Source organism: Wyeomyia smithii, chromosome 1 (assembly GCF_029784165.1).
Source record: "Wyeomyia smithii strain HCP4-BCI-WySm-NY-G18 chromosome 1, ASM2978416v1, whole genome shotgun sequence".
Lineage (NCBI taxonomy): Eukaryota > Metazoa > Arthropoda > Insecta > Diptera > Culicidae > Wyeomyia > Wyeomyia smithii.
In genome coordinates, this window is record NC_073694.1 from 125,868,784 (window position 1) to 125,890,876 (window position 22,093).

At 39.7% G+C, this 22,093-nt stretch overlaps 2 protein-coding genes across 2 annotated transcripts in view; both read left to right on the top strand.

The window, feature by feature from the left end:
* Positions 1-22,093, top strand: part of LOC129723146 (uncharacterized) — a 425,361-nt gene that overhangs the window by 199,570 nt on the left and 203,698 nt on the right. The gene's annotated exons all lie outside the window — the stretch shown is intronic.
* Positions 7,637-22,093, top strand: part of LOC129722705 (uncharacterized) — a 55,527-nt gene continuing 41,070 nt past the window's right edge. The window contains exons 1-5 of the mRNA XM_055676425.1: positions 7,637-7,776; positions 7,934-8,066; positions 8,125-8,208; positions 8,260-8,529; positions 8,928-14,121. Coding sequence (XP_055532400.1) covers positions 8,021-8,066; positions 8,125-8,208; positions 8,260-8,529; positions 8,928-14,086 — 5,559 coding nt within the window. The 5' untranslated portion in view covers positions 7,637-7,776; positions 7,934-8,020 and the 3' untranslated portion in view covers positions 14,087-14,121. The remainder of the gene's footprint in view (positions 7,777-7,933; positions 8,067-8,124; positions 8,209-8,259; positions 8,530-8,927; positions 14,122-22,093) is intronic.

The window sequence follows — 22,093 nt, forward strand, 5'->3', positions numbered from 1 at the left end:
GTTTTCAATTCTGTTTTCAAGGCGCTTGATGACACCCCACAGAACGGTTCTGGGCCAATGAAATCGGTACATGACCCCTGTTTAGCTAACGTATCGGCTTTTTCATTGCCTTCCACTCCGCAGTGACCAGGAACCCAGTATAACCATACTTGGTTCCTTTCTGCCACTTGTTTCATTGAAAGGATGCACTCCCATACTAGCTTAGAGGTACATGTGAAGGATTTCAGTGCTTTAAGTGCTGCTTGGCTATCAGAAAAAATGCATATGTTAGCATGCCTGTATTTCCTAACCAAACATACTTGTGCACATTCATAAATTGCAAATATTTCGGCCTGGAACACTGTAGGCCAACGGCCCATTGGTATCGAGATACTTATCCCAGGACCATTTATACCTGCTCCGGTTGAATCATTCATTTTTGAGCCATCTGTGTAAAAGATAACAGAGCCTTGTTGGATATTCGGGCCACCTTGTTCCCAAACTTCCCGTTTGTTCTCTATGATTTTGAAAGGTATTTCGAAGTTTGCTTCTGTATTCATCCAGTCTTCGATACCTGGTATAAGTTTGCTCAGCTGGAAATGTTTGAGGATTGCCAGCTGGCCTGTCTGATCTCCATCAGGTACTTTTTTAAGGCGTGTTAGTCTCAATGCACTTTTTTCCGCCTCTAGTTGTACTACCTGGTGGAGTGGTAATAGATGCAGAATTGCATCTAAGGCTTTTGACGGAGCACTTTTCATTACTCCTGTAATTGCATTACAAATTAGCCTTTGCAACTTGCCAAGCTTGTTCTGCGTTGACCTTTCTTTTGTTTTAGGCCACCATACTAGCGAGGCATACGTTATTCTTGGTCTTATTATTGCCTGGTACAACCAATAAATCATACTTGGCCTTGTACCCCATGTTCTGCCAATAGCTGCCCAGAGGGCACTCGTAGCTTTATCGATGGCATATTCAATATGTGCATTCCAGCTGAGTTTCTGATCCAAAACCACTCCAAGTCGTTTGGTCTCAATGGAAAGCATAAGTGTGGTTTCACCCAATTTCAGGCTATCTATGTTATACCTTCTCTTCCGAGTGAAGGGAATAATGGTTGTTTTTGAGGGGTTAATGGCCAGCCCCTCTCGTTTACACCATTCTAAAGTGCAGTTCAGAGCTAACTGCATTCTTTCCGATCCTATACTGTCAAATTTTACCCTCACAAGAATAACTACATCGTCGGCGAAGCCGACTACTTTGAAACCTTGTTCAGTCAGGTTTCTGAGCAGCTGGTCTACAACCAGTGACCACAGCAAAGGCGATAAAACTCCACCTTGCGGGCATCCTTTTGTTGTTTTTCTTTTGTGGGTGATATTTCCCAATACTGCAGTTATTTCACGACTGTTCAGCATTGTTTGAATCTATTTTGAAGTATATTTTTCGAATCGATGACATCTCATTGCTGTGCTGTGAGCATTGAGCGATTGGATACATTATCAAAAGCTCCCTCTATGTCTAAAAACGCAGCAAGTGCAATTTCTTTTGCTTCTATAGATTTCTCTTTTTTTGTAGTCAGCATGTGTAACGCATCCACTGTCGACATGTTGCTTCGGTATGCAAATTGATATTTACTTAGCGGAGAGTTTTTGATGTAAGTTGATTTGACGTGGTAATCAATGAGTTTTTCCATAATTTTTAACATAATGGATGTTAGACTAATTGGTCTGGAGGCTTTTGGAAGTGTTCTGTCGCGCTTTCCCGCCTTGGGTATAAAGATCACTCTCGTTTTCTCCAATTAGTGGGTATATAATCAAGTTTTAAACTAGCCCTAAATATCTCGGTTATGAATGGAATTATTACCCTTTTACACCGTTGAAGCATTATTGGCAATAATCCTTCCAATCCCAGGGACTTATAGGGCTCAAAGGAGTAGGATGACCAGATTTTCTCGGAATGAAAACGGGACAAATGTGTTCAAAAACGGGACACATGATTAAATTGATTTTTGAAAATTTTTACCAACCAAAGCATACAAACAATTATTCATTGCTTTGATGAACTTGCCCGATCCTAAAGAGTGTGATTTTTTGCAATGAGTTCCTGAAATTCGTCACATGATGATCGAGGTTTTGACTAACAAATCAACTTTCAATCGCGACTTTTTCATCAATTCACGATAGGGGATATCCTTCCAAACAGGGCCGGATTTAGAAGCTGGGGGCCCTGGGCAAATTTGTTTGTGAGGCCCTCTGTTCTTAAAACATTTAGAGGTAACGTTCTGGAAGGTGACGAGCGAAAAAAAGGTCGCCCTAGGACTACGGGGGCCCCTTCAGTCGGGAGGCCCGGGGCATTTGCCCCCTTTGCCCCCCATCAAATCCGGGCCTGCTTCCAAAGGTGCGGTACTGTCAGGAAAGCACAAAACTCAGTACTCAGTAATATTAGAAAATCCTGGCTGCTTGGAAACTCATTTTCCATTTAGTAAAATTTCATTGCAAAGCTCTATTTAAGTTTTTTTTCAAAGAGTATCCGAAAACGGTACAAAATGGCAAAAATACGGGACGGTTAAAAACAGTTGAAAAAACGGTACTGTCCCGTTCAAAACGGTACTGTCCCGTTCAAAACGGTACGTCTGGTCAGCCTACAAAGGAGTTTATTGCCCATTCCACTCTCGATTCAGTGAAGATATCGCAGGATATATTATGCGCATTTGTGTTAGCGATAGTCGAACCAGCACGTAACGCATTTGGATCCTGAAATTCTTCTTCTTGAATAGATCGTGATCCTGGGAAATGTTTCTCCATCATAACATTGAGTGTTTCAAGAGAATCAGCAGTAAAAGTACCGTCGTCCTTCTTTATTCTACCCAAGCCATTCGTGTGATCTTTGGACAGGGCTTTGTGTACTCTTGCAGCTGCAGGGGTGCTTTCAATTTGTTCACACATCAATCTCCATCCCCTCCTGCGTGATTTCCTGATTTCCCTATTGTATTTTGTAAGGGACTTTCTGTAAGCATCCCAGTTTGAGGTTAGCTTGGCTCTGTTGAACAACCTTCTAGTTACCTTCCTTAGTTTTTCTAGATTTATGTTCCACCAAGGCGCGTCTTTGCTAGATACGCGCGTTTGGAGTGGACAGCTTTCGTTATAAAGGGATATTATTTTATTTGTAAATACCTGCGATGATTCTTCCAGAACTTGTACTGTCTATATTCGGCCTTCAAAGGTCGATTCATCGCTAAGTGTTTTAGAATTAGAAGTTCCCAGTTTGTTTTTCTAGAATTCCTGTAAACTTCCGTTACTAAGTCCCCTGCGTTATATTCGAATATAATTTGCTTGTGGTCTGATAGAGAAATCTCATCAGATACATGCCAATCAGTAATTTTTTCCGATAGTTTAGCACTTGATAAAGTAAGATCAAGAACTTCTTGTCGAATCGTATTTTCAAAAGTTGGATTATTACCTCGATTACATATATCAACATTGTTAGATAGTATATAGTCAAAAAGGCACTCACCTCTTTTGTTTGTGTCTATTCTTCCCCATATTGTATGATGGGCGTTTGCGTCTCACCCAACGATGAATTGTTTATTCAGCCTCTTGCAGTGCGCTATAAACTCCTGAGCGCTGCCCTTGGTGCTACCGTAGAATCATCATAAAGGAGCTTACCCGTATTTGTTAAAATTCCCAAGACTTTATTTTTGTTCACCCATGGCTATTGCACAATAGCCACGTTGAAGTTTTCTTTGGTGAACCTGCGGCAAAGGATTCCACTAGCCCCTTTTGCGTGATGCAGGTTCACTTGGATGAACTTAATGTTCTTGTCGTTCATTTCGGACTAATTTTGTTCCTGGGGGCTTCTTTCGCTCCCCCTTTGCCCGATGGTTGTTCATGGGTATTTTTGGGTGCTCGTGTTGTTCGCCCTCAGTCATTGCCCCTTGAACAGGCTGTTTCGATTGGTTTTTACTACCCCTCGGTTGTGAAGCCAAAACATCCGTAATTCCCATGGATTCGGACTTGGCGCTTGTGAAGTTTCGACCAGCCCTGATTTTTTGCGGATAAATTACTCCGAAATCTTAGCTCAGCTTGTGCTTCCAATCAGCAAATTTTTTCGCTGACGCTTCGTCCACTGATAGGATGAGCTGGACATGATTCTTGATGGGCTTGCGCTTTAGCACCCTCCAAGAATCAGTAGCAATATCGTTATGGCCCTCGATTAGAGCTAATATGGTTTCGTTATCGTTCTTGCCACTCTTGGGAAAAAAGACAGCCAAAATTTCTATACTATCAACAACCATCAGATCAGCCGTTTCCCATGGCTTAATTTTCGGAGCAATCCCTTTCAACCATTCTGCAGTATCCTCGTTTTGGCACTCGATTACCATAAACCCGGACTTAAACCTGCAGTTAGTGAATTTGGGCTTGAACTTTTCCTTCCTTTGTTCAACGACTTTGGCTAGGATGGACTCTTCGATTAGTTCCATCATAGTCGTCGAGAGCACAGACGTGGGATAGTCCTTAGGCATTAGTCCGACCTTAAACTGGCTAAGGACCTCACCGTAGGTGGGAGGCGCTTTGGGTTTGCCGGCCGAGCTGTTTTCAGTCCCAGTGGCATTTCCTCTAATCACTTCCATCCGCCTGTTTACTGACTCCTTCCGAGTGGTTGCAGGAATTTGGCATTCCTTCTTCCTTTTTGGACGAGGATTGCTTTCACTGCGATTGGAGGAGTCAATTTGCCTCGGTCTCTTAGCTGTTTGATTTGAGTTCATTGTTAAAGGGTTAATTGCGAGAAGACGGGCCTCCTCTCTGTCGTGCCCATCTTCAAGCAACTTTTTGAACCGCTTTCTCTCCGAATCACACAGTCGCCTAGGAAATTTCCTGCCCTGAAGAGCCTCTTTGGCATGCGCCGACTCTTCATGACTTTTTTGTTCAGTCTCTGTGGTGGCTTTCATCTCTGAATCCCCCACAGAAGCCAATACACAATCGGAGTAGGTTTCCGAATCAACGACCTCCGGTGAGTTCAGAATTGAAGACGAACATGAAGCAACGTCTTCTAGCGAACGGCTTTGGAGTTGGTCAAATTCGTTTCCGGTTTCCATTTTTTCGGTCATTTTTGGTAGCACGGGAATAGACAGAAACCAAAATTATTTACAGTGGAACACATTGAATTGATAGCGATAAAAAGTTATCGATTAGGTATCGTAACTCAAATATCGATTCTCAGATATCGATTCTATGCATCGCCCAATATGTGCAGGCCCAATAAGATCGGAGTTTGTATGTGAGATTTCGATGGCAGGGTAATTTGGAAACGAGCATTAATGTCTGTGAGCTTTTAGTAATAAAAGAAAACAATTAATAAATCATGTTTTTTTTTAATATTATTATCACATGCAACTTACATTATTTCACATACCTTTAATAATGCAACCTGCACACGATGAGCTCAGATGCTCAGTCCGGTGGCGCTTTGCAACCACGTAATGTTTCATTTTCAGATACCACTTGTCAACGTCACTCACACAAAAACACCGCTCGCGAGCCAGCCTTATGCACCAGCGAAAAAAATATGTATTGTAGCGATAAGGTCACCAGGCGGCGCTAGTATACAAGTGATTTATAACGCAGTTCTCTTTGAAAATTTACACAGAATTTTCGATCAATTTTGTGCTTGCTTGGACGTCTGTCTGTGGTGTTACCAAAACCACAGATAACAGATATCCAAGCTAGAACAAAAAACTCCAGATATCGTGTGTAAGATTTTAAATTCTTACTCGTTTGGAATGCTAAAGACATCTTTCTGCAACTTGCGACTTGAACCACTTTAGTGATGGCAGCGCTGGATTATAGTCAAAGCTGCCAGACGCATGAAAGTTCTCACAAATAGTAGAGTCGCTGTTTATGCAACGATATAACACTGTTTTTGTGAGGTTTGTGTATTTTTTTTCCATGTCAACACTAAAACAAACAAATTTATCGCAAATATAAGCTGGGATTGAATAAAATTTTCGATTATGTACAAATTACGACTGCTCAAAATTGCTACATTGAAAAAACGGCAACGCTTCTTATTGCAATAATATCGATAAGAGCTGGAAAACTATAGATTTTATCGAATCATTGACCACTAAGTGCTCTTAGCGCCACCATACTGCGTATTGCGACATGCTAAAAAACCGTTGCGTCTTTTTACACATGAAGCAAAATTAGCTTGGATGTCTGTTATCTGTGCCAAAACTATTACAATAATAATTGTTATTACTGGCGAATCTTGTCGTGTCTTGCTGTGTTAGTGGTACCACAATGTCAGTGGTACCACAACGTCAGCGGTACCGCTATAAAATTTGGTAACGCGACCGTTATATCGGATTTGACGTTTATAGCATGGCCCTGCTGTATAGAAATAGGTAAAATCATCTCTACCACTGAGCAGTTAAGAGTAAGCGTGCTAGATTGGTTTTGAAAGGACATTATTTACTCTTGGAAATGTCAATCGCTATTAGCGTTTATTCGTATCTTTGTTATCTTTGCTAGAGTGCCTGTAAATATATATAGAGTGGCGACACTGTCAAAATTGGAATAGAAAATATCTGTCAGTGTCATTCCAATTGAGCAAACAACCCATTCAACTCGTGTGGGGAAAAGAGAAAGGATGTTGAGTGTTACCAGTGTTACCAGCGTTACTTTTGATGACATGGCGCCACTCTAGTTATATTAGTCAGCCTATACACCAGAGAGACGCCGAGACACTCACCGTTAAGGCAACTGTCAACATCAAAACTAGCGAACCTATACATTAGAGAAATGACAAGACACTCACCGTTAAGGCAACTGTCAACATCAAAACGGATAACGGCAATGCAAAATGATACAACTCGCCCGTTTTGATGTTGACAGTTGCCTTAACGGTGAGTGTCTCGGCGTCTCTCTGGTGTATAGGCTGACTTATCAAAACGGGCGAGTTGTATCATTTTGCATTGCCGTTATCCGTTTTGATGTTGAGAGTTGCCTAAACGGTGAGTGTCTTGTCATTTCTCTAATGTATAGGTTCGCTAAGTTATATTATAGGCACTCTAATCTTTGCTAGTGATGGGAAATATCAGGGGGGATCTATCTGTCAAAAATCGTGTAACCAACATATTCGGCAACATGGTGTTTGTTTTGGTTTTTGTTCCTTTTGTTCATGAAATTGATCGATGTGAAATATTATAGAATTGGAATGTTTTTCATCAAAACTCGAGAAACCGCGGAAAACTTTCATGAATGTTGTTTAGCTATTCACATTTTTCCCCCATTATTGTTCATAGTTACAAACATCATGGACCAACAAACGTCATGGACCAGAGTTGATCTGCGATAACACACACATATATGAAATTTGACAGCAGTGAATCCCCTCTGGGAAATATCGAGCAAAATTGTTAACGATAACATCGATAGTTTCCAAGCTTTTATCGATATTATCGATGAGCTATCGATAATTTTTGCAGAGTGTGTGAGGGGTGTGAGATCGCAAAAGCAAGGATACTGTTTGTTCACTTGTGAATTTTACCAAAGTCTATTCGGCCAGTAGAGAATTGCGAATAATAATAGGCTATTTTGGATAACTACTAATGATATTTTGCAAGTGCAAGAAATAATTCGCATACTTTGTGCCACCTGAACTGCCGCCTGCGACTTATCGATAATTATCGTTAGCGCTTAAATTTAACAATATTATCGATATGAAGCAATTATCGATATTAACGATAAATATCGATAACTTTCCCATCACTAATCTTTGCTTATTTGACGTTGTTGACAAATTGTGAGTTCCTAAAATATTTTTCATTCTTTCCATTTCTTTGTACAAATTAGTTTCGTTTAGTTGCTAAAAAGCGTTTCACTACATTATTTATCTGCATTCGTACTATTATTAATCTGAGATTACTAGTGATACCGACTATGCCTGCTTCTATTTTCAGTTATTTACGTCAAAACTGGGACGAGTCTGATAGTGCCATCGCTTGAATTTATTTAGACTTATCTTAGTAGAATGAAAAATAAAAATAATGGCAAAAGCAACAAACACTGAGCTGCTAAATCAAGGAATTTCAGGTAACGGTAAAGTATTATAATTATAAACTATTGATGCAAATTAAATTATGTTCATCAGTTGAAAAAGAGTTTGCTACGGAATTTGACCAATTACTGCAGCGTATAAATGAAGAAATCAAACAGTTTGCTGGGGCTGATGCAGGTGAATATTAAACAATACTTTCCATCGATGTTTGCTAATCTTTTTTTTAAGTTCTAATCGGAAATTGTCCCGCAACAACTGTTAAAACCGACTTGGACAATTTTTTTCATGGATTTGCCACAATTGTAAAGCTTCATAAAATCGTCTGCTCCGATATACAGACAACTCTGTTTGTCGCTAAATTTGACTCTATCGAATCAGCATCACGTTCAATGGTATTGAACACACTATCATTGAATGGGAAAAAAATTTTGTTAATAAAAGCGGACGGAAAGCAGTTATTTGATAAAAACACTGTAGTTGAACTCAAGGGACTTCAGGGTAAGTAAGATGTGCATCTATGGGAATAATAATTATTACGCTTTTGATAGGAAATGTATGTATTACGAAAGAATTTTTTTTATTTGAAAACAAAAATATGTACATTAATATTGTCGGGTGTCGGGTATAAATACATATCGCCAAACATGTGCCATATGTAAACAAGCCACAATTTAAAGTTTTTCAATGAACTCAAGCTTATTCTACCCATACAAATAAGATTGTTTGAATAAAAAAAATCTTTAAGCTTGAATATTATAAGAGTATGTACATTATTTACGCTTATTTTAATCAACAAATGAGAAAATTTGGCTTGTTAACATAAGCAAATGAGCTCTTTTCACATGTTTGGCGAGATATATAGACTAATTTCTTAAGCAGTCCCTTTTCATTTCCAGAACATGCAGAAGAAATCATCTACGACCACATGATAACATTTGGTAACATTAACTTTATACTAAAAACTTCCGCGGTTACATACATTGTATTTGAAGAAGCTACTGCAGTTAAAGTAAGCTGTCAATGTGATTATCTTGACAAATATCCAGTGACTATACGACCGATAGTAAGTTGCCTTGCAAGTGGTGCAACCGGGGCTTCAATCGAAACATGCATATTAGATCAGATCATTCAAAATGATAATGTCGTGGAAGAGGAAGCTCAAATTAATACCTTCATGCGGCTGCTTGACATGGAAAATTTAGACGACTATTTAGAAGTAGATGATCAAGTGAAAAACGCCGATTTGTCGGCAAAAGCATTGCTGGAAATAGGGAACGAAGAAATAATTGTCGCCGACGATGAGAGTTCAGAGCTTTCGGAAGAAGGCGCTGATGTTGATGCTATTGAAAAGCAAGCGCTTTGTAAAAAAGTTTATGGAAAAGGAGTAATGCAAGGCTTTGTTATGGTAGATGTATATACTGCACGGCTACTAAAGTTGAATGGTAGTATTCTGCGACTCTCGAAATTGCCACAGTTACAAGTTCTAGTACAAGATTGTAAAAAAGAAAAGTTGAAATTATTATGTAACAAAGTGGAAGGAAAAATCCCGTTCAGATTTTTATCTGAACGACAAGAAAAGATTTCAACTGTTAAACTCCCCGAAATAAGAGTTGCAGAGAAAAGAAAAGCAATTAAAAACACTAAACATGATCCACAAATAATTAATACAAGTCTCAAAACAATTTTGAAGCCGGTTGAGTCATCGAAATTCAGCCAGCAAACACAATGTTGTTCTAGTAATTTAGGTGATAGCCTAAAACAAAAGCACTTCGAAATTTTTGATCGCGATTTAACATCTCATTCTGATTCAGTTAACTTGAAGTTTACCAAGAAGGTAGCTTATGTAAAATTGGTTAAGCTTAACCAAAAAGAGATAGAAGAATTTTCACATTGCAGAGTTGATAAAAGCGAAGAAAGAAAAGAAAAACATCCCAGTGGAATTATTAAAAGAGAAGATGCCGAGGAGAACAATAGCAAAGATATTGAAAATACAAAACTTCGATCCATAACCAAGCACTGGGAACCGGAAGATAGCCAGTGCCCCATGAGTGAAGGTTTCTCACCGATTACAGCGGCTGTAGGGTGTGATTTGGCTTCAACTTTATCTAAAAAAGAAGTTAAAAGTGAAACCATTAGGGATGCAAATATTCAATTGAGCAACACAAGCACGAAGATGGCTATTCAAAAAAGTAATAGCAAAGATTTCAACAAAGTAGATATCACTGTCAGTGACATTGTTTATGATAATTGTAATGCTGAAGAAACTGGACCAAATCTGTCTTCTAACAGCTTTCAATCAGACGAAGATGGTCCTCTCATCATTGATCTTCCTGTCGAACAGGAAACAGTTTGCATTGCAGAAAAGGACCTTTCATCAAAAAATAAAACACATGAAGCATTCGTTTTCGTGGATATAAAAAGTGCTGTTTTGCTTGACAAATACGTACGTCATGATAATCGAGTTTATCTCGCGGATTTACCTTGTTTGAATATTAAAATCAAACGTTTGCTTGATTGCGAGTATAAAAATGTTAAATCTAGAGAAGCTATTAGAAAGGCAAAACCTTGTTTAAGTAAAAGACCCGTTTCGATGTCGGCAAAGAAAAGAGTGGGAATGATTCAAGAGAAGCCACGTAAAACAGATTTGGATAAAATAGATAATAAGTTTTTACCCGCAGGGTCAAAACTCAAAGCGCAGGCTAAGGCCAAATATAAATCTGATATTTCTAACAAAAATAAACATGTTCCGGTTCCAGAACTTCCTATTGAGTTAAAAGCACATCTTAACACTAATTTTAAAATACCGAAAAAGCACATTGCTGTTAAGCCTCATACAATTGAACGGAATCCCAGTGAGTTGAATTGTTTGCATAAAGACCAAACAGCAAGACTGGAACACCACAAGCGCTTCCATAAAGATCGCAAATACAGAGATGACCGAATGAATAAACTCGGCCCTCGTGAGAAAAAACTAAAACATATGGAACAAGATTCTGTTAGTACGGAGTATTTCAACACATTTTACGAAAACTGTGATTCTCCAACAGCTGATAACAATCAAGACAAAACAAGATTTCCTCAAGACATGAAATCAATGATGTTTTGTGATCAGCGTGCTAAAAAGGTTCCTTCTTTCGAGGATATTTGGGATATTCCTATTGTGCAGCCTAATGTGTCTGTTTATGAACCGAAAACCGAAAGCATGTCAGTTTCTGAATTTGGCAACACTTTATTGAACTCAGATGTTAACGAGACAACTAACAGCGTTGGGTTCTGGGCCGCTGACAAGCGAGTGCAGCAGCACGCGGATAAGTTAACCGAGGATACTTCTTACTCAGTTATTAATATGAAAAAAGGACAATACCGGGAAAGGAAACCGGTTTATTTGAATAACACACTATCATCAACTAAATTACTCAATCAGCAACCTTTTAAATCTGCTAACAGAACCATTGAAGATGGAGAATCTTGGTCACCGGAAGCAGAAACCAGAAATAACATGATGTCAAGTAGAACACAATTAAAATTCAACTTAGATCCGCAAAATTCACGTTCTCAGGAAAGACAAAATAGTCATGATACTATAATTGATGAAACAGTCATGCGGGATTCAGAGATGAAAATGAGTCATAAACAAACGTTATCAATCCGTGCAGGTGTCGGGTCTAATATTTTGGCTGGTGAAATGTGGGATGAAGAAATTGAACAGAAAAATATTTCTGATAATCATGACCGACAAAAAATGCAACAAGAATGTAATGAATTAACACGTAGAAACCCTTTGAAGCCGAGTGACCACAGACCGAAATATGCAATGGAAAATAAAGATGATATTTGTTCAAAACAATGGAGTCAAAAACAGGAGCGTTCTAGAGAATCGCATATCAGATCATCAGGTCGTAGGCGCCGTAGTCGCTCCCCACTTCTCGACAGAAGGCGAAGCAGTATCAATAGGTCTCCTCGTCGTTCTTTTGTGTGTAATAGAGAAACTTCTTTCAACCGCGAACGAAGTCGAAGTCGATCACCACGAATTCGAAACAAAGAAAAATTTTATGATAATGCAATTTGGTCCGACAGTGATCGTTCTCCAAATCAGCACAGAGCATGGAGTCGTTCAAATTATAGATCTCAAATTTCACGAAGTAAATCTCCTGATGCCCGAAGACGTGATCTTGATCGATCACCTTTAAACAGCAGACACGGTATTTATCAAGCACAGCATAACAAACATAGTGGCATGATGGACGGAAAATATTATGCAGATAGTTCATCGATAGTTGCACATTCACCATCTGTATTGGATGAATACAATCGCAATTCAGAACGATTAATTTATTCTCAAAATAGACGAAATTCACCAGATGACTGTTGGAATAAGTCACAACGAAGATCGCCCATTTCACATCGAATACGTTCAGATCAAAGTATACCTAATAGACATTGCAACTCTCCAGAAATATTACAATCACCTACATCAGAACGTCAAAATTCAACTGATAGGTCAGAGTGTCCAAAAGAGTCATCAAATAGACGTTCAAACAAATTTAATGTAGGGTCACCTTTATCAGAACGCTGGAGTCCCGTCAGTAAATATGCATCTGGTGTGTTCCAAAAACATAACAATCCACCAGTTGCCGATCAGTATCAACCAGATAGCGTTGCATATAGTCCATCGGCTGCATGGGATGCTATTAGCTCAGAAGAAGATGACAGTTTTAATTTTTCCGCGAAAAATCGAGTTATGCATCAGGACAAGACAGAAACAATACCTTTGGTTCCGCCGCAGGCATCATGTAATACCGAGGTTATATCGTCATGTAATAGTAATCTTGATAAAAACGATGAAAATAAATCATGTGTCGATGGTGATTCTATGGAAAAAGTAATTAAACCTGCCGAGCTAGTAGTTATTACGGAAAGCAAAAATCTGCAATCGCACGATCAGCTGAAGGAGGATACGACAGAGAAGAAAAATGTTCTAGAACATTTGAAGCAACGAGCAGAAAGACTTAAACAGTTGGAAGAAATGAAACTCGCTAGACAAAAATTATTGGCGCAAATCAAACTGAAGAGTGATAACAAAAATTTGAATGTCGAGTCGGATGTCATTGATACAAATTTACCATTAAGAAAAAATCTGTTCACGTATCAAGATCAACAACACGATAGTGGTGCCAAAATGAAGACTGATGAAAAAGAGAGAGAGGAATCAGCTCTTGCGTCGAGTCCGATAGCTCCTTTATCATTATTTGAAACAGCAGGAACTCTCTTAAGCCATCTCGATTTGATGCTAAGTCGACCAGCACCTGTAATTACCCCGGCATTTGACCCACCATCTATTTCTAAAATAGCTTCTGGGCTAGCACTCTCTGTTCCAACGCTACCAAAGGAAATTCCACCACCATTTTCGATAAATGATCCGGTGACCTTAGAAAATATACATAAACTTTCTAGCAACAGACAACCCGCAAATCAGTTGCATGTGTCTGATAAACAAATTGTTTCAAGTATTGATTTAAGCCTACCGCCACCGGAAATGAATCCACAGCTAAACTTACAAGAATCGCAAAATATACAACATACTCAACAGATAAGTGAAAAATGTTATTGGCAATCTCACTCTGTCAATGCTTTAGACGATTTTCGTATAGCAGAACAGCAACACCGCTTTTCGGCTCAACACAGACCTAATTTTCATAATGCTCCACAGGAGCCATCATTTCAATTACGTCCGCCAGAAGAAGTTCGGCAAAACAACTTTGAACTTCGACGGTTATATATGCAACAGCAAGAAATGATGCGAGATCCACGACACAGCACCAGTGATAATGGCCTTGGAGTTTATTCACGCCATAACAATAACAACTTCAACAAAAGTGACCCGTTTCAACGGTTTGGATCCAGTCATGTTAATAAGCAGCGATTCCAACAGAATAAATTTAAACGGAATAAGCAATCATTTCCCCTGCATAACTATCACCCCAACAACTTGAGAGATTTTGAAGAAAACTGTTTTGACATGAACGTTCCTGGCAATAATGAGTGGTTTGAATAAATAAAACAAGTGCGTCTGCACAATCAGTCAGCCAGGTGAGTTTGAAGAACTGTTGTGTCGATTGTTCAAATTTATTGTGATTTTGCGCATATTCCTAGATGATAAAGCTATTTCACTAATTGTGCTTTTTCACTAATTGTTATACAAAAACAAATATATTTTAGCATAATATGTAATATAGATAATTCGAAAGTTTTTAATTTATGGCTTAAGGGGTAATATCCACCAAATGCTCAAAAAACAACAAGGCTTTTTCATGAATTTTTCTAAAGGATATTTGAGATGTGAGGTATATAAATAATATATCATTGGATTAAGCAAATCTTAGAGAATAGAAAAAAAAAATTATTGCTACTTTTTTTACAAAATGGCGGCTGTGCAGCAATTGCCGTAAACCGCTTTTTTTAAAGTTCTTCCGCGGTGAGCAGTAGAAGTCGTGCCCAACTCCACCTAAACAACCAAAACAACAAATTTTTCATTATCTACATAACGTCCCCTTAATGCTAGAACTAGATAACTCGAAAATTGACGTTTCGAGAAAAATGAGTTTGAAATTTTGACCTATTCTGGTGATGACGATTCAAATGTAATTATTGAAGGTTCAGATTTTAAGAAACGCATTCATATCGTTTCAGGCCCGTTATAGCAACGAAAAAATCAGCAAAAAGGCGAGTTATTCAGTTTTATTACAATATACACTTGTTTTTCGTTGAGATATCTAGTTTTTTATTTGATGAATAACACTTTTTCTTGTAATCGTGTTTCAACGAGTCTTGGATATGTTATAGAGCTCGACACGATGAATATAATGGCATACTTACCTCAAAATTGACAGGTTTCGAGTTATCTAGTTCTAGCATTAAGGGGACGAAAGTATCGCTAGTGAAGCACACATGATTATATATTTAGAATTTTTCTTCGCAAAATGGCAACGGTTTGAAAAAAAAAGTTCTTTTTCGAAAAAAAAAATCGACTTTAATTGTTTATAACTTTTGTTGTTGTTAATCATTTGCCAAAATCGTGTGTACTTCACTAGATAATCTAGTGAAGAAACTACAGTTAAAATTTCAAGTCAAACGGATGTAAAAATTTTCAATTCTACTCGCCGATTTTAAAAACAGTCAGCTTGTAGCGGGCCTGAAATGCCACACTCCCAAATCTGCGGTTCCGCTCCCCGTATTTTCAAGCAAGTGGCTTAAGCGCCACCTCAAAGAGGACCACATGCCTGTCTTGGCTTGCCCGGCCAGAAACGCCGCGAAACTCCGGGTCAGGGTAATAAACTGAGGGAAAACGAAAAGGCAGATGCACTTCACTAAGGTACTCAGTCTCATGCGTTTCAATACCGCAGAAATTCGTAACAAATATTCCTCAATCTCAAAACACCGAACTCGTGTATTCTCCTCACTGGACCAATTCTGAACGATCAGATTTCTGTCCAGCGTACAGAAACCAGAGTGCGGGGACGGTATTCCCAAGCCGTCCACTTGGAGTACAAAGACAAACAAACAAACAAAGACAAACAAACTTGGAGTACAAAGACAAAGACCTAAAACAACACTAGCAACGAACGCGAGACGTGAGACACCTTAAGAAACCTAAATTACAATAAACATTACCTCAAAACAGGGAAACGCACTATTTTAATTTAACATTTATATTTACAAATATTCTTTACTAATTTTACTTCTATCCTATTTTGGCCATCTAACTAAATCACTAACCTATAGTGTGCGTGGGTGGAGTATCTAATGGTTACGCCATAAAGCTTCTCTCAAGGAGGGGGTCTTAGCTTAATCCTGCGCAGGGATTTTATAGCTAGCGTACTCACTCTTAGACGGCAACTACCTCTCCTTTCTATCCGTCGTTCAGCATCCAACGGTACTTAGCGGCGATCTACTGCAAACGGCATCCAACAGCAATCATCGCACCATCCGGGTACGGTAGTGTTTCGGCGATGGCGTCGGTTCTATATTGGCTGCATGTGCCGATCAGTTCGATCAACGACTCAGCATGGGCCGCCTTAGTGTGCGGCGGCTGGCAGAATGGGCCTTGTCCTGGCTAACGGTGCGTCCCAGAAGTGTGCGGTAGGAGGGTGGATGTACTTTGCTGGCGATGGGTTTATGGCGTCGCCAAGCGCTTTCAAATAGAACGTAAAAAGTCGTCGAACGGCTGTTCGACGCGGTTACGAAAAACCATTATAGCCAAACCAACTCAACGTTACCTTTTATTCTCACCACACTTGCTGGCAAAGTCTCCACTAAATTTAACTACTCCTAACTGCGCTTAACCTATCGAAGAGACTACACTTAATACAACTAGCTAATCTAAGACACCCTCACGCTAAAACACACCTTATTCGAATCGCGAACAACACAAAATCACACACTCTGGCTTCTTTCGCCGTTCGATTGTAAATGATTGAATCGAGATTGGTTTGCTCCTCAGATCAAACGAGATTTTGAGTTTAAAACCGGAAATTTTGCAACGAACTTCCACGGCAAATTCAAACCCGAGTTTACATCTCCCTTTCCCATTAGGTTCATGCATCTAACTATTTCATTTCCCGAGTTTAATGACCTGCGCTGGCTGGGTTTTTGCCAAGAAGAACAAGCAAGTAAGTCGCTGATTCGTGCTTGAGATTTGGATTGCGTCACCGCGAATGAGAGGCTTAAAGGAAGAGCAAAGTACTTTTGAGTATTACTCACAGTTAAAAAGTATCAAAAAACTCAAACAAAGAACGTACTCAACGAGAACGGCTGATCGAATGGAAATTGTGAGTAAACACGTGCTGTAGAGACGCTGTAACGGTAGAATCTTGATGCAGCAACCTCTATACTTCAAATTTGAAACACGCCGCCGCCGCCGACACTTTTACGCACTCTGCCGCCGCCGAGGAAATTTTTATCGCGCCGATAGCCATTTCTTTGCTTATTGTTAAATTGTTTGTTTACTTGATTCCTAACCATTCTTATTTCTTTTTTTGACATCCTGTCAACCCGGATGAACATTTTTTTATTTATTTATGTTGAATTAAAAACCGAACATGAGAGTGTACACATCACACGCATTATTTTAGAAGTGGTAATTAGTGTCACGCCGGTATACGCCGCCGCCGCCGCCGAGAAATACCAACGGCGTCACGCCGATCACCGCCGAGGTAAAATGTTTTGTACGCCGCCGCCGCCGATGATATGGTCGGCGCACAGGTCTAATAAAAACTTGATAGAACAAAGCCAGAACCAAGGTTTTTCTTATGTGGGGCCCCAAACAATCCCAAATTTATCGAAATTGATTGGTTTTGTCTCCGCTTGACGCATTGCATATCAAATATTAGAATAATTGTAGAAGAAAACGTACTTGCTTACATTTTCCATTTCAGAGAGCTAAAAATGTGCTTAAACCGTATGTTCCATGCTTTCTAAAGTGTTGTGGACAACCCTGTTGCGCTGCGCTTGTTTTCTCGGTCAACCGACGCAGCGCAAAGTCGCAGGGCTCGCCACGGCAGCATAGCTGTCATGTGCGATGCTGGAAATGCGCATAGACGTAGAATGTTGTCCGGCCATTACAGTTTGTTATACCGTTTTAACGTGTCGTGATTAAACCGTTTTTTTTAATCCGATGTGAAGAGCCTTTCGAGTATCATTCCCGGGGTACCACGGTCCAAAAGTGGCGACGAGTAATCGCGAATGAGGGTTGTTTTTCGTCGAAAGAAACGGCCAATATTTCTCCTCCCGCGCGGAATAAAAGAAAGTGGAGTGAAAGCGCTATGGACAAAATGGTGCCGGCGCCGCGGGAAATCACGTGCACCAGCAGCAGCAGCCGCCATTCATTCCAGTTTCTACGGCCCAGCAGCAGCAATTTGCGTCCATCCCGCCCCACCAACCGCAAGCCCAGGTCAATAACGACATGTTCGTGCAAATGTTGACCATGATGCAGCAGCAGCAGCATGACATGTTGGTCCAATTTGCCCAGCAGCAGCAGCAATTTACTCAGCAACAGCAGAGGAACGATGAAAGGCAAGAACGTCTTTTTCAATCCTTCGCTTCATCCATCAAAGTGCAAGTACCACCCAACACGGAACTCATCTTTGACTCTGGCCAGCAATATCAAGGAATTCCGTTCCGAAGCCGACTCCAACGTGACGTTTGCTGCGTGGTACTCGAGATACATTTTACCTAAGTTTCCGAAAAATTTCACGTTTGCCGATACGGTGGCTAAGCTCAAGAGCCTGTTCGGAGCTAAAGAATCGGTAATTAGCCGTTGTTACCGATGTCTGCAGATTGCGAAGAATCCTGTAGAAGACCATGTGGCTTTCGCTTGCCGAGTAAATAAAGCTTGCGTGGAGTTTGAGCTTGGCAAGCTCTCCGAAGAGCAATTCAAGTGCTTGGTCTACGTCTGTGGTTTGAAATCGGAGAACGACGTCGAGATTCGCACGCGCCTTCTCACGAAAATTGAAGAGCGGAAAGACGTGACATTGGAGCAACTTTCGGAAGAATATCAGGAATATCAGCGCCTCGACAACCTCAAACACGACAGTGCGATGATCGAATCTCCGACAACGTATAACCAAGTGCAAGCGATTCGCAAGTTTGGTGGAAGGCGGCATGATAAGCGTGATCGACAGTCATCGAAGCGTCCTTCCAGTGACACTGGCAAAAAACATGTTCAGATGCACCCAATTTCCGTAGTAGGAGAAAACGAAACTCTGCAATTTATTTTTGACGGATTTAGTCAACTTGGATTAAATCAGGTAAACTCAATCCGGAATGAGCAAAACTGTTTTTAGACTTTTTATTCACCAATTGCACGGAAGATTTTAGTGTTGACAAAGCAGAATATCCCCTATGGAAAAATGAAAAATTTCATACTGCAATTGAGTACTCGCTAATGATTGATACCGAGAGTTCACGACCCTCTGATCATGAGCCTGAATATAAATATGACTTCACTAAAGTAAATTTTGAACTAATCAATCGTAAATTAACTGACATCGACTGGCAATCACTTCTAAAAAATGAAATAGATATGAACAAAGCGGTTGATAATTTTTTATCATCACTGTATGGTGTTTTGGACTCAACTGTACCAAAATCAAAAAAGAAAACGGTTAGCTCAAAAGATCCCATTTGGTTCACCACAGAAATCAAAAATTTAAAGAAAAGGAAACAAAAAGCTCATAAAACTTACAAAAAACTTAAAGACCAAGGAAATTTGGACAAATATTTGAACATATGTGATGAACTGAATACTAAAATATCTATTGCGTATGAGAACTACAACACAAGGGTGGAAATAACATTAAATCAGACCCAAAACAGTTTTTTAAATTTGCAAACGATAAAATGAAGTCTAATAACTTCCCATCTCGCATGTAATATGAAGACTTTGCCAGTACTGACTCAAAGCAAATCTGCAACAAGTTTGCGAGTTTTTTTCAAACCGTTTATAAAAATAGCGACGAAGTCAGGGACTTTGAGTATTTCTCGCACTTGCATGAACAAATAAATAACGTATCTATTAAGCAAATAACTGTTCAAGAAATCCTCGCAACACTAAAAGAACTGGACGCTTCAAAAAGTCCAGGTCCAGATGGAATTCCTCGCTCACTTATGAAAAATCTTGCTCCTGCCTTCGTAAAACCCTTGTTTTGGCTTTTCAACTTATCCCTTACGTCCGGACAATTTCCATCAGTCTGGAAAAAATCTTTTCTTATACCGATTTTCAAGTAAGGTAAGAGATCTGACATCAGAAAATATCGTGGCATTGCAATAATATCGTGTATCCCCAAACTTTTTCAAGCTATCGTAAACCAAAAAATATTTAATCAGGTAAAGAACCGCATAACGTGTAACCAACATGGTTTTTACAAAGGAAGGTCTACGGCTACCAACTTACTTGAATTTGTTGATTTCTCTCTTGCGTCTATGGACAGAGGCAACTTCGTGGAAACTCTACACACGGATTTTAGTAAAGCTTTTGACAGAGTAAATATTTCCATGCTTATGTTCAAATTAAAAAAACTGGGATTTGAGTCAGGCCTACTTAGATGGATTGAATCTTATCTGACAAATAGGACACAAACGGTCAGGTTTAAGGGACACCTTTCTGTACCAGTAAAAAGAACATCTGGAGTTCCACAAGGCTCCCATTTAGGCCCTTTGCTCTTCATTTTATTTGTTAATGACGTTACCCTTGTGTTGAATCGTCTCAAAGTATTGATATATACCGATGACATGAAATTGTACATGGAAATAAAACACAAATCAGACATCCAACAATTCCAACAAGAGGTTGACATTTTCTACATTTGGTGTAAAAAAAGTCTTCTTGATCTCAACGTAACAAAATGTAATATTATATCCTACACAAGGAAAAGAAATCCTGAACATGCCAGTTGCACTCTTGGACATCAAGTTGTAGAAAGGTGTTATCAAATTAGAGATTTAGGAGTAATTATGCATTCTAAGTTAACGTTCATTGATCACTACAATACGATCATCAATAGAGCCAACAGTATGCCAAGTTTTATAAAAAGGCAGTTATCATTTCGTAGACCCGTACACTATAAAAACTCTCTTTGTTCCATATGTTAGATCTAGTTTAGAATACTGTAGTGTTGTTTGGTCGCCTTATCAAGACGTCCATTCCAATAGAATCGAATCCGTACAAAAACAGTTTTTGTTATATGCACTAAGAAAACTAGGTTGGTAGTCATTTCCTCTCCCTTGTTGTGAATCGCGTTGCATGCTTATGAATATAGAAACGCTTGAAAAAAGAGAAAAAATTGCTTCGGTAACTCTTGTCAACGATTTAGTTTCACAACGCATAAGTTCGGAAAATTTGCTTGGAAAACTCAACTTTTATGTTCCTACACGCTCATTAAGAACGCGAAAAATTTTTGTATTAAATTCTTATAGAACAGAATATGCCATGGCCGGGCCAGTTAATAGTATGATGAGTCTTTTCAATAAATATTGTGAAGTTATTGATTTAACGATGTCACGAAATGCTCTTAGAAAAATATTGAACACTAGAATTACATAACTATATTTGTGATGTTAGCAATAGTTTTTAAGATGTAGTCTACTATGATTGACGGAAATAAATAAACAATAAATAAACAAATCAAATTCACCTTGTTGGTTCTGTGGTGGATTCCACTACGTTAGGGATTGCAGCTACAAAAATCATAAATGCGTTGACTGTAGCCAAACCGGACACCGTGAAGGATACTGTCAAAGTGCCAAGTTCCGAAAAGCTAGAAGCAGACGCAAGAGACAACCAGTGTCTACGATGGTGGTGGCCGTCGACGTGTGCAGTGTGGAGCAGCGACGCAAATTCGTTACCGTTGGACTTTTCGGAACGGATATCCGCCTGCAACTTGACACCGCCTCTGACATCACCGTCATCAACAGGGAGATTTGGCGGAAAATCGGTAGTCCTGCGTTATCGTCGGCAACAGTGAAAGCGAAAACGGCATCTGATAGCATTCTTGCGATCGACGGAGAATTTCAGTGCGACGTCACTATCGGAGACACCACGCTGCAAGCGCTCATCCGTGTCACCCAAAATCAACTTCAGTTACTCGGTTCCGATTTGGTAGACCGCTTCAATCTCTGGTCGGTCCCGATGGATACCTTCTGCTGCCTTGTGACAGATTCGCCTACGTCGACGAGTGCACTCAAATCGTCATTTCCGGAAGTTTTTCGCGAGAATCTCGGCTTGTGCACCAAAACGAAAGTGAAGTTGGAGCGTCTTCTGCCCGAAGCGTTCGGTAGCATATGCGATGCATGAAGCCGTAGACCAAGAGCTTGACCGGTTGGAGAAGTTGAACGTCATCACTCCGGTCGATTATTCCGATTGGGCAGCCCCGATCGTTGTTGTCCGCAAAGCCAATGGCTCCATCAGGATTTGCGGAGACTACTCAACGGGTTCGAATCCAGCTCTTCGCCAAGCTGGCGAACTGTAAGATCTTTAGCCAGATAGATTTGTCCGATGCTTCTTTGC